Source organism: Protobothrops mucrosquamatus, unplaced genomic scaffold (genome assembly GCF_001527695.2).
Source record: "Protobothrops mucrosquamatus isolate PMUCROS unplaced genomic scaffold, P.Mucros_1.0 scaffold94, whole genome shotgun sequence".
In the NCBI taxonomy this organism is placed as follows: domain Eukaryota; kingdom Metazoa; phylum Chordata; class Lepidosauria; order Squamata; family Viperidae; genus Protobothrops; species Protobothrops mucrosquamatus.
Window position 1 is genome coordinate 34,170 of NW_015386469.1, and position 11,715 is coordinate 45,884.

An 11,715-nucleotide genomic window follows, 5' to 3' on the forward strand; every position below is an offset into this window, starting at 1 on the left:
CTCTGCATGTCATTGTCTTTTATCTTCTGTTTTAATGGCTTTTCATTCCCTACACAGACTTTTCCAGGCCAATGAAGAAGAACCTGAGAAAAAGGAGGTTTCAGAATTACGCTCAGAGCTATGGGAAAAAGAAATGAAACTGACTGACATACGTTTGGAAGCCTTAAACTCTGCCCATCAGCTGGATCAGCTGCGTGAAACGATGCACAATATGCAGGTAGGACTGGTGCTCTGCAGAGCTGGACATTGTGGCTCAGATTACAGTTTGTACATTGCTATGGGGACCAATTTCTGAATGCCTGTTTGGTGTTTTCATTAAACAATAAAACAATTTTATGATACATGCCCTACATTGCATGTAGCTGATACTGCTAATTTTATTTTTTATCACTGTTTAAACAGTTGTGCATGGGTTATTGATCCTTACAGGTTTTGATTAATTCCAAATTCCTTTCCCCAATGTAAGGAATTTTTTTTTAAAGGTCAAGAGCCTCTTTAGTGCCGGTGGAAGCTCTTTTCTACTTTTTAAACTCATCATGGTCACAGCGTGGATCACTGCCCCACATATTTCTTGAGATTAAAAAATTAAATAAGGTCAGATGCTTAGCTATGGTTAACAAGATATGTTAAGGTTAGCTATGGCTAACAAGATATGTCATTTGAACCATTTCCTGTCCTAATAATATTCCAAACATGTACATTGTTTCAGAACAAGTGAAAAAAATAAAAATAAAGGTTGTTAGGGAAAAACAGTGAGAGAGAGAGAGCACAGGAAAGAATTAAGTGGTAGTTTTGGAGCTCAACACAATTTTCTTTTGCTTAGGAAATTTTGTTTTGCTGTCCTCTATATTGCTTAACTTTCACTACTGCAGGTTTGACATCAATGCTAATGAACAAAATGAAGTGCTACCAAACACCTGCTGTCTGGTGGAAAAGAAATGCAAAAACTACATTTGGTTTTAAAGACCTCTTTTTCCAATGGCTCAAGTTTAGGATTTACTACTGAGTCTTTAGTCTCTGGAATCCATAATGTTGATTGCCAAGCACAATTCAAAGTGCACGACATAGGACCTGGATATCTTCAGGATTGCCTTCCTCAGATTGGTTTTGCTTGTCTTATTGTAAGATCCAACAGAGCAGTTTAGTTCGGTTCAATTGCCATCTTCAGAGGTTGGCAGTAGTTCTTTTAAGTTGTCCCTTTCTTTCGAACACTGATACCACTCCGATCAGAATAGTCCCTATCCTCCTGGGTTTCAGAAAGGCTGCCAAAATTGGTTTTTTCAATACAATTGTTATAAGCTGCTTCTTCCTGTAATTACAATATGATCATAAGACTAATCAATAAACTATTGCTGTTACTATTTCTGTAATCGAACTGTAACAAATGTAGAGTTTTATTTATTATGATGCTATGTTTTTGTCGTCTTGGTTTTAATTTTGCACTTTTTAATCACATTTATCTAAACAGGATATGTAAACTGCTCAGATCAGTTCTACCACCACTAAATAAATGAATGGTATGAATGAATATTGTTGTTCTTATTAGGTATATCATCCCAGCCTTTGCTCTTTGTTCATTTCCTTTAGTTGGAAGTAGATCTATTGAAAGCTGAAAATGACCGGCTAAAGGTAGTACCTGGGCCATCATCTATCCCAAGCCATGTTTTGAGTTCATCCGCTGCATCCTCCCCAAGGCGCTCCTTAGGATTACAGCTGAGCCACTCTTTCAGTCCCAGTTTAACTGATACGGGTAAGAAAAGGGGAAAGCAGAATCACCAAACTATAGATAGCAACTTACTTTCCGCCTCTCAGTCATAATCTTCTCATATTGTTCTTATTTATGCTTAAAAGGTAGAATCAAAATTGGTTTCGGAGGGGAAAGAGGGGAAAGAGAGGGTGATGATATAGGCTGTATGAAGTCGTGTTTATGTCAGGGAAAATGTGACATGTAATAATTAGGGGTGTGCACAAAATGGAATTTTTCTTTTGAACCCATAACTATTGGAAACCAGCTGTTCTGTATAAGGAATGGCTCCTTATACACAAATTGCTTTGCAAATTCCTGTTGGTAATATACACAGACCGTTGTGTATATTGTTTTATGAACAGAACTTTCTCTCAAAGGGAAAATCTAAAAGGGAAGGGGAAAGTTGAACCAGAGTAAAGAAAAAGATGCGCTTTGATCTAAAATAAAGGAAATTCTGTGTTAGAATCTGGTGGGGGGGGGAGAGAGAAACATTTGATATATGAACAGATGTCCCAGGAGAAAAAGCATAAGATTATAGCCAAAGAATAATTTTACAGTGTACACACTTGCATGCATGTGTCTGTATATCTAACCATCTCATACACACATGGGGCTGTCGTGAAATTGAATCAGAGGAAGGAAAATCTGATGTTCCAAAAAAGTATAGACAAAGTTCTAAAAAATAGTGATTTATTTATTAAAGAAGGCATTAAAATATACACCAGAGAAAAAAGAATCACCGATTAAGCTGATGGTATTCATAGAATTATTCATCAGAAATTATTATCAACATGAAAAAGGCAGTATTTGTGAAAGCTTGACCAGAGCACTACATAAGTTGCATTTCTAGCTTTTGGAATGAATGAGTTATTTAAAAAAGAAAAACAAAATAGAAATGCCAGGATTGTTCAGCTTTTGAGAAGATATGAGAAAAATAGAAAGCTGGAAGCGGCTTAAAACCAGAATTGATGACAGATTTTAAAGAAAGTTGATGCAGAAAAATGTTGGATATGAGCCTCATGAGGCTTTACTCAAATCATAAGAGCTTTCTCTGTAGTCTACTAAATTCAAACAAAATAAAACAAAGTTCTTAGTTGTCCCATCAAATTTTAATTTTGAAATTTTGAAATAATTTTTAAAATAATTTTAATTTTAAAGAAAAATGTTTCTTCTACTTTCTGGACTCGGTGGAGGGGGGAAAATGAATAGAATTTTTTAGTGGACTAACTCAATTTCAGTCTGTGATAGGCAGGATTTCTCAATGGTTAAAATGAGGTGCTTGAATTTTGCTTTTCCAGAACTGTCGCCAATGGATGGCATCAGTGCTGGTACCCAGAAGGATGAAATGGTACTACGAATAGTAGTGCGCATGCCACCTCAGCACATCATCAAAGGAGTAAGTACCATCACAAGATCGGAGAGGTCACTGTTTGGGACAGTATGTCTCATGTGCAACATATTTTGGGGGAGGAGATATAATTTTAATGAGATGATCCATTTTGCCATTGTAAACAACTCCAACCATATTGTACCTCTGGTTTGGCTTCCAGGACTTGAAGCAGCAGGAGTTTTATTTGGGCAGTAGCAAAGTGAATGGCAAATTGGACTGGAAAATGCTGGATGAAGCTGTCTGTCAGGTTTTCAAGGTAAGTTGCTAATTAACACAACCTTTTTGCTACACTTCTGTCTTCAAAAACTTTATTTCAGATATCTAGAGGACTAAATTTTGGATTCAAGCATTCACAGCTCAGTCTTATGTTACTTTCTCTTCCTGGGCTTCAAGGACAGAACTTTTAAGTGCTATTTTCCTGCTGACCCTCTTCCATACTATTAAGTTAAAAAGAATCTCAGAATAGCAGAGGAATGAGGCAGAGAGGAATGGCAGAGAGAAAAAGATAAGATGGACCTAATAAAGATAACCAATACACCACCACACACACACACCCTCTACACACACATACACAAACAAGGTTTCTTCCTTCACCATTGTATGGCCAAACTAGGGGCTGTCTGCTGCAATTTAATCTTTTGCATAAGAAAGTTAATTAACATTTGACCTTTCCATACATGATATGAATAATTCAGTGAATACGTGAAAATGGTGATTTTTTTTATTAGCTGTGGACCTTTAATCATATCAGTCTAAGGAGGGCAGTTCATCTTTGCTATCAATCTTTACCAATGCAAGTGAAGTTATTGCACATATTCATAGAATATTTACCTAAATGATAAAATTTAAATATTTAAATTTAAATATTTAAATTTAATGTGGACAAAGTCAACTACAAAAGAAAGATACCAGTTGTAGGAAATGCAAAGAGGAAAAGAAAAAAAAAAGAAAAGAAAAAAAAAAAGAAAAACAACATGTATTCTTAAAATAACCCAGTGCAGGCTGAGGTTGCTTAGTGGCCACAGAAAGTGTCTAACAGGAAGAACTGAAAAACCAGGGAGAGAGTACAGTGGATCAATGAACAAGGTACATGATGCTATGTGGGAATTTTGTTGTTGTTTTTAAGTCATATTTGTAGTAGCGATTATTATTTATCTTTATACCTGATCTTATTTCTAAAAAGCATCGTGTTTCTTCACTGTATTCTTAGAACAAGTGTAGCATTAAGTACTTTGAGAGCCTCACTAATTGGAAAACCTTCTGTCCTTTGTTTAGGATTATGTCACCAAGATGGACCCTGGTCTGACTCTGGGACTCAGCACTGAGTCTGTCTATGGCTACAGCATCAACCATGTTAAAAGAATCTTGGACACGGAGCCACCAGAACTACCTCCTTCCCGCCGGGGTGTGACCAGCATTGCTGTGACTTTGAAAGGTCCGGCTTTTTCCATTAGTTCTTAACTATGTATTTCTAAATGACTGACAGGGAGGCAAAAGCAACAGGATTAAGAGAGCCTCTGGAAAGCACTTCTGATTCCAGAATTAGGTGATGACGATGACTGTAACAGTGTAGCACTATGCTGTACTAATTATATGCAAAGAATTGTACTTGTTTATGTTAGAATAGCATTCTCTCTGGTTTTGATATTAGATGGAAATGAATCTCAGTTTCAAGACCCTTTGAGATTTGTTGTTTAATCTGGTATTTCTCAAATTGGGAGTCTGAATAATTAATGATAGGTTATCTGAATGCCTTCCTCATTAGTCCTTTTCAATCTGATGCAAAATGTGTTTATTAAGTGTCTTTCCAAGTAGGAGTAATGACATCTGTAAGCATGAGACTTTTACAGTATGCATATTTCTGACTAACTGTAGCTAGGAAGAAACTGGGGTAAACAATTGAAGATTGCTACAAAAAGAAGGAAATTGTTCCGGCACATGAAGGACCATTATAATGCAAAACTGAGGCTACTATATGATGTTATGAAGGTTTCTTGTAATATTCTTGGTCGTAGGTTTGAAAGAAAAATGTGTGGACAGCCTGGTGTTTGAGACTCTTATCCCCAAACCAATGATGCAGCACTACATAAGCCTTCTACTTAAGCACCGGCGCCTTATTCTCTCTGGACCAAGTGGAACTGGCAAGACCTACCTGACCAATCGTCTGGCTGAATATCTGGTGGAACGTTCAGGCCGTGAGGTTACCGAAGGCATCGTTAATACTTTCAACATGCACCAGCAATCATGCAAGGTAAAAAAACTTTTAATTGTTTCATTTCTGAATAGTCACTAGGACAGTACCTCCAGATCTTAACTCAAACCTTTACATCAGACATGTCAAACTCGCAACATCACGTGACATCGCGCAACGTATTGGAGCTTTTTTGCCATTGCCGGCAATGGGGTGGGCGCGGCTCTGGTATGATGAAACCGGCCTGCAAGTTTGACACCCCTGCTATAGTCATAGGTCTTAGTCATAGGTTCCTCTGTTATTTTAGTTGAAACAATTTATCCTTATGGAACCATTCATTTTTCACGTAATTCTAGATTTAATTTCAATGGAACTTGTTCTGAGACATGGCATTGAAGTCTTAATTTTCATGAATCTATTTTTCCAGCCCTTTGTCAGTTTTCCCCTTCAGTCCTAACTAGTGGTTCTCAGCCCTAAGCCCACTACCCAGTGAATTTTTCCTGATGTCCCTGTGTTTCTGCATTGCGATGTTTCTGAATATTCTCTCTATATTGATACAATAACATTTTACTTTCATTGTTTGCACCAGGACTTACAGCTTTACCTCTCCAATCTAGCCAATCAGATTGATCGGGAAACAGGGATTGATGTTCCATTAGTTATTCTCTTAGATGATCTCAGTGAGCCTGGCTCCATCAGTGAGCTTGTCAATGGAGCACTTACCTGCAAGTATCACAAATGGTGAGAAACTAAGATATGTATTGGTATTGAACTAACAAATACCAAAATAAAGATCCTGCCCTGTAATCTATGTAAATTACAAGGATTTCCAGATTATGCTAAATTGTTTTTTTTTCCCTGCCTATCCTGTACCTAACAATGATAGCTTTTTGTGAATGACATGGCACTATTATTTCAGGCATATGGCATTATTTTCTCTTGAATCGCATTAAACAAGAGAACTTTCTTATCCTTAGTTTGGATGACCAACCTGGAGTAGGCAGGAAGGGTTGTAACTTTCCTCTTCAGGACCATAGAGCAGGTTGTCATTTGACTGATAGATCATCTAATGTCTCAAACTCCTAATACTGTAATCAAAATAATTAAGAGTATGTTTTATTGTGCCCTAGAGCAGTGCAATAAAATATCGTACTGTGAAGCTACCAGAAAAAGGTGGCCACACTATTTTATCTTCAGTATTTCAGTCTTCAGGAATCAACATTGACTTGAAGGCACCCAAAAACAAACAAACCCCAAAACAAAAACCATCCCTCCCCCCACAGCTCTATTGAAAATGGTGGAAGGTCAGAATAAAGAAGCCCTGAATACGTTGTGAGCCACCTAAAGTCATTATGTCAGAGAGGCAGTCATATAAGTCCTGTAAATAAATAAAATGTTCCCCCCATCCAAAATGCAAATACACCATATGCAATTTTCTTTTTCTTCCCCATCAGCCCTTACATAATTGGAACAACTAACCAGCCTGTTAAGATGACTCCAAACCATGGCCTCCACCTCAGTTTCAGGTAATTACTACACAATGTCTATTTAGAATGTCTCTTCTATACTGTCAAGGTCATACTCCCCATATTTGGGGAGCATGCACTATATGCAGATTGTTTTCTGGGATGAGGAAAATGTAAAGTTTTTTCTCTTACTCAATATTTTAATCTAGAAAAGACAATGGAAGAGGATAATTTGCTTACTTTGAGCACACTTTCCTTTTTTTGCCATGACCAACATATCATATTACTTGTAGGATGCTGACTTTCTCCAATAACGTGGAGCCAGCTAATGGCTTCCTGGTGCGCTATTTACGTCGGAAGCTGCTTGAATCTGACAGTGATGTCAATGCCAACCGGGACGAGCTGTTACGTGTGTTGGACTGGGTGCCAAAGCTCTGGTATCACCTCCATACCTTCTTGGAGAAGCATAGCACTTCTGACTTTCTCATTGGTAAGCCTAAGCTTTTATCATCCAGTAAGCTGAAATGAACCTCACCATCACATTGCATCTTATTTCAGACTAATAAAAGAAGGATTAAGACACTGCATGGAAGCTTCGGCCCCCCATTTGAGTTCCTTGCAGTTAATTCATTGTGAGGGAAAAGTAATATGCATATACTTAGAGTCACTCTAGTCACTCTATGTTAATTTTCTATGTTATTCTTCTTTATTTATTCTTTATTAGAATATTATTTTACATAATCTTTATTTTCTTTAGTCTACATTTTTGGCTGATATTCCTCCATTGGCTAGTAGTTTACCTTCTTCCCTTTACTGTTTTTTTCCCCCCAGGTCCTTGTTTCTTCCTGTCATGCCCAATTGGTATTGAGGATTTCCGAACCTGGTTTATTGATCTATGGAACAATTCAATTATCCCCTACCTTCAGGAAGGAGCAAAGGATGGGATCAAGGTAATTTTCCATGCATCCTTATCTCTTCTAGAAGAACTAGTGATGTGGCTAAAGCCTGCATCAATATGCACATATGTTACTCAGCTACAGGTTGCTATTTCCTTTTACTCTGAATTATTCATAAAATCCTACAGAAAAGCGGTTCCTTCCAATCTTGTCCTCCATTGCCTTGAATATGTTCTAAGCTCTACTTTGTTTCCCAGTGAAGGAACTGGAAGACTAGGTGCATGTGTATGTTGCTTGTCCCTAGCAAGTGTCAGTATTCTTTCTCACCCTTCTGTGTTGCAGGTGCATGGGCAGAAAGCTGCTTGGGAGGACCCTGTGGAGTGGGTGAGAGACACGTTGCCTTGGCCATCAGCCCAGCAAGACCAATCAAAATTGTATCATCTTCCCCCACCCAGTGTGGGGCCCCACAGCATAGTATCTCCTCCAGAGGAACGGAGTGGCAAGGATTCTACACCCAATTCTCTGGAATCAGATCCCTTGGTATGTTTTCAGCTTGCAAATGAGAATAGTTGCTACTGATTCTTTGCACAAGAGAATTAAATTGAGAGCTCAGAATCATCCAATCTGGGTTGGTCACAAGAGAGAGAGACGTTCCCTGAAGATGGGGGCTCCAGCCTGACTCTGAAAGCTTGGAAGACAAAGCCTCTCATCCCAGTGACCGACCCAGATTGGATCCTACAACATTATCCTGGGACACGTACGTATATCCGCCTTCGTTTGCTCAGAATCATGTTCCTGAATTAATATCCCTGCTCTTGCCACTAATGGAAAGATCTATTAATTTTTTTTCAAACACCATAGATTACAGGAATAGAAAAGTTATTCTCATCAATTTTCATTTTGTCAAAAATTGACAGCCCTTGCTAATTTGTTAGCTTAATTACTCTATGACTGGAGGCAATTGTAAAGTTGTCAGAGTGGCTGTTTCTCCATTATGTCCCTCTCTGTTTTAGAACCCCTGTTTCTCCCTCCCCTCATGTCTTATATCTGAAATAACACTAGAGCAATGGACTGAATGCACAAGTTAACATGGGGAAGACAAATCTCTATTCTCCTCTTCCATATAATCAAGACTGCTTGTTGACCTCTTCAGAAAGCATAATGACCTTCACAAAAGACAAAGCCTAAGTGATTATGCTATGGCATTGTCATGATATGACCACAAGGTGGCAAAGATGTGTAAGTCAAAGAAAGAGCACCACATACCAACTGAGAAAACTACATGGAATACTTATGTACATAATGATTGATGAGTTACGGATGATATAGGACAGAATCTCATATATTCCTTTGTTGACCCAAACAGAAATTGATGGTAGCAAGTGATTGTGAGATAAAGATCCTGGAAGTGATTGCTCCTATAAAAAGGATATAAAATGTAAGATCCTGACAGAGTAGTACACATACAGAAATTATAATGGATGAGTGATATTAGAGGGAGTCCCAAATTCTGGACTTGGAACAGACAATATGCTTCTTCTGTTTTAGTTAGCCTGTCTTCACTGACCACATTTGCTCTTATCTTAATCCCATAAAAATATTAATGGGGTTGCAAAGCGGTGTTAGCCCCTTCTCACATCCCTTTCAGATTCAAAGTGTCACAGTATGAATTTTTACCTGAATAAAAATAAAATACCAGATACATAGTATAATTGCAAATAAGGCTGGTAGATTATGAAACATAAACTTGTATTATGCAAATATCTGTGTAAATTGTCTTCGACTTCCTCTTTGTAGAACTGTACATGTTTTCCATTCTCTTAGCTCCCCTCTTATCCAACACAGATGAAAAATGTATATGATTTTAAATAATCACAGTTATTCCTTCCTCTCTGTGGTGATCTTGGTACCCTATATATTCATTGTAGCAGATTATTTTCAATCTGAAGTACATCTATTGACTTACATCTGCACCTACCTGCCTTACTTCTGCTGCTTTCCAGGTGTATTGTAACACTGACTCCCATAATTGTCAGCCACTGTTGAAAAGAAGGGGAGCCTCAATACACGAGAAGGCATCAAGCTGAGAAAAGTTGGTATATTTAATCATTACTTATGAGTCTTTCATCCTACTTATACAGATGGCAATGTTGCTGAAGCTCCAGGAAGCAGCCAACTACATTGAGTCTCCTGACCGAGAAACCTTGGACCCCAATGTGCAGTCTGCACTCTAAAAATAACTGGATTACAATGGAATGGAGACAAATGAGCCAATCTTGGTTGTCTTCGCTCCTAGGCCTTCTTTCTTTTTTCTCTGGAACCTGTGGTCTGGATAAACACCACAGAGTGCCCATCACTTCCTTTGGGATCTGTGCAGGTGAACAGTGAAAGAGGAGACAGTTGGGTCTCCTTTGCAAGATACTGCTCTCCCTCCACCTCCAATAACTCTGGTGGTAAGAGAATGGTGGGTTTTATTCTTGGGCTTTCTGCCTCTGTCATAAACTCCTGGTTTTACAGTATAATTGGGGAGCATCAAGAAATCCCACACATCCAGTGTTCCCAACATAAATGTTCTTGTGTAAGGCAAGAGACTGGAGATAGCCACACAGAGCTGGCTGCTGTATTTCTGCAGGGGCAGTGCTAACAGACAGGGCAATAGCCAAGTCTGTGGAACCCTAAAATGAGGATTTTTTTTTTAATAAAATAAAGAAAAGCAAACCCCAGAAATCATGAGAGTGGAAGCGTCATTGCTGCTCTTGGAGCCGTTTCCTGCAGTTGCTGCCCTTCGACTTTCTTGCCACAATCAACATAGGCAAAGACCTAGTAAGACTGTTAACTCTTGTCTTTGTACCCTCCTTATTTAATCTGCATGAAGGTCTTTTTTACTTTCAAACTCCCAATAAACACTTTTCTCCTCCACTTTATTTTATTTGGTTGATCTGGGCCATGCCGTTTGCTCTTCAGTTCTAGGAATTATGTTCTGTGTTTAGTCATCTCTCCTTTTGGTTCCATAGGAAGGAGCCTCCTGAGTTAATAGTGTTTTCAGTTTCAGTTTACCTTTTTCTTGTTATACTTTTCTGTGAATTTCACTCCCACAATCCCTCCAACTGAAATTGGTGCTGACTGGATTACTTCCAGTAACTTAAATCCACTTCCTGGATCCTTGCAGCTTGCATCAGATGCACACAGAGTTGAATCAGCAGCACAACCTATGCACAATTTGCATGTGGGCTCCCCTTCTTGTGCCATTCCATATCATTTCTTTCTGAAAAGCACAAGAGGTCAGAAAACTGTGATCAAAGGGAGAATGGATTGTTGTAGTGCATCTCTTAATGGACAGCAACATTATCACTTTTTCCAGTTTTGTACGGTTTATCAATGTGCTTGCAAATCTCTTTTTTTTTCATTCATTTTCTCTCACATTATTTTGGGGACACAGGGTAATAGATCCTTTTTATAGGAGGTGTCTTGAGTCTGTTGCCATTCAGATGTGCTGGAACTCAACTCTACTAATCTCCAGTCAGCACAGTCCTGCTGGCTGAGGATTACAAAACTTGGGAAAAAATACATCTGGAAAGTAACAGTTTAAGCAAGGCTGAATATATACCTTTAAACATTTAGCCTTGGATGTCATTTATATGATTTGCCAAACAAATAGCCATCAATACACAAGTATTCCCCTAACTAGTTGATTTTGATTGCAACTCCAATCAGTCTTGACATTGATCTCTATCAGGCATTAAGTTTGGGACAACTGAAGAGCAATCTCATATGAAACGACCCTCCCCTCCCCCAGGATTTATAATATACTTAAGGAACTCTTTAGACTAGCTATATAAATCTTCTGATCACAAGAATTTGTCTCAAGAAAATGTCAGTGTAGTTTCTATTGATATTGATGTGTTTTACATTCAAAATTGAAATTTTAGATGTCAAGCCAGCACCCGGCCTCTAATGTCCTATAAATGTCCTACCAATGTTCTTTGAGGCACATTTGCCAACTTCTAGACTATAGGAGGAGTCAG

General features: G+C 38.4%; 1 protein-coding gene across 1 annotated transcript in view; it reads left to right on the forward strand.

Moving 5' to 3' along the window:
* The window catches only part of LOC107284455 (neuron navigator 1-like), a 41,499-nt gene extending 30,937 nt beyond the window's left edge, over positions 1–10,562 (forward strand). The window contains exons 16-27 of the mRNA XM_015812515.1: positions 49–217; positions 1,588–1,750; positions 3,046–3,143; positions 3,298–3,393; positions 4,413–4,572; positions 5,153–5,388; positions 5,918–6,069; positions 6,783–6,854; positions 7,088–7,284; positions 7,626–7,744; positions 8,033–8,230; positions 9,832–10,562. Coding sequence (XP_015668001.1) covers positions 49–217; positions 1,588–1,750; positions 3,046–3,143; positions 3,298–3,393; positions 4,413–4,572; positions 5,153–5,388; positions 5,918–6,069; positions 6,783–6,854; positions 7,088–7,284; positions 7,626–7,744; positions 8,033–8,230; positions 9,832–9,924 — 1,753 coding nt within the window. The 3' untranslated portion in view covers positions 9,925–10,562. The remainder of the gene's footprint in view (positions 1–48; positions 218–1,587; positions 1,751–3,045; positions 3,144–3,297; positions 3,394–4,412; positions 4,573–5,152; positions 5,389–5,917; positions 6,070–6,782; positions 6,855–7,087; positions 7,285–7,625; positions 7,745–8,032; positions 8,231–9,831) is intronic.
* The last annotated feature ends 1,153 nt before the right edge of the window (positions 10,563–11,715 follow it).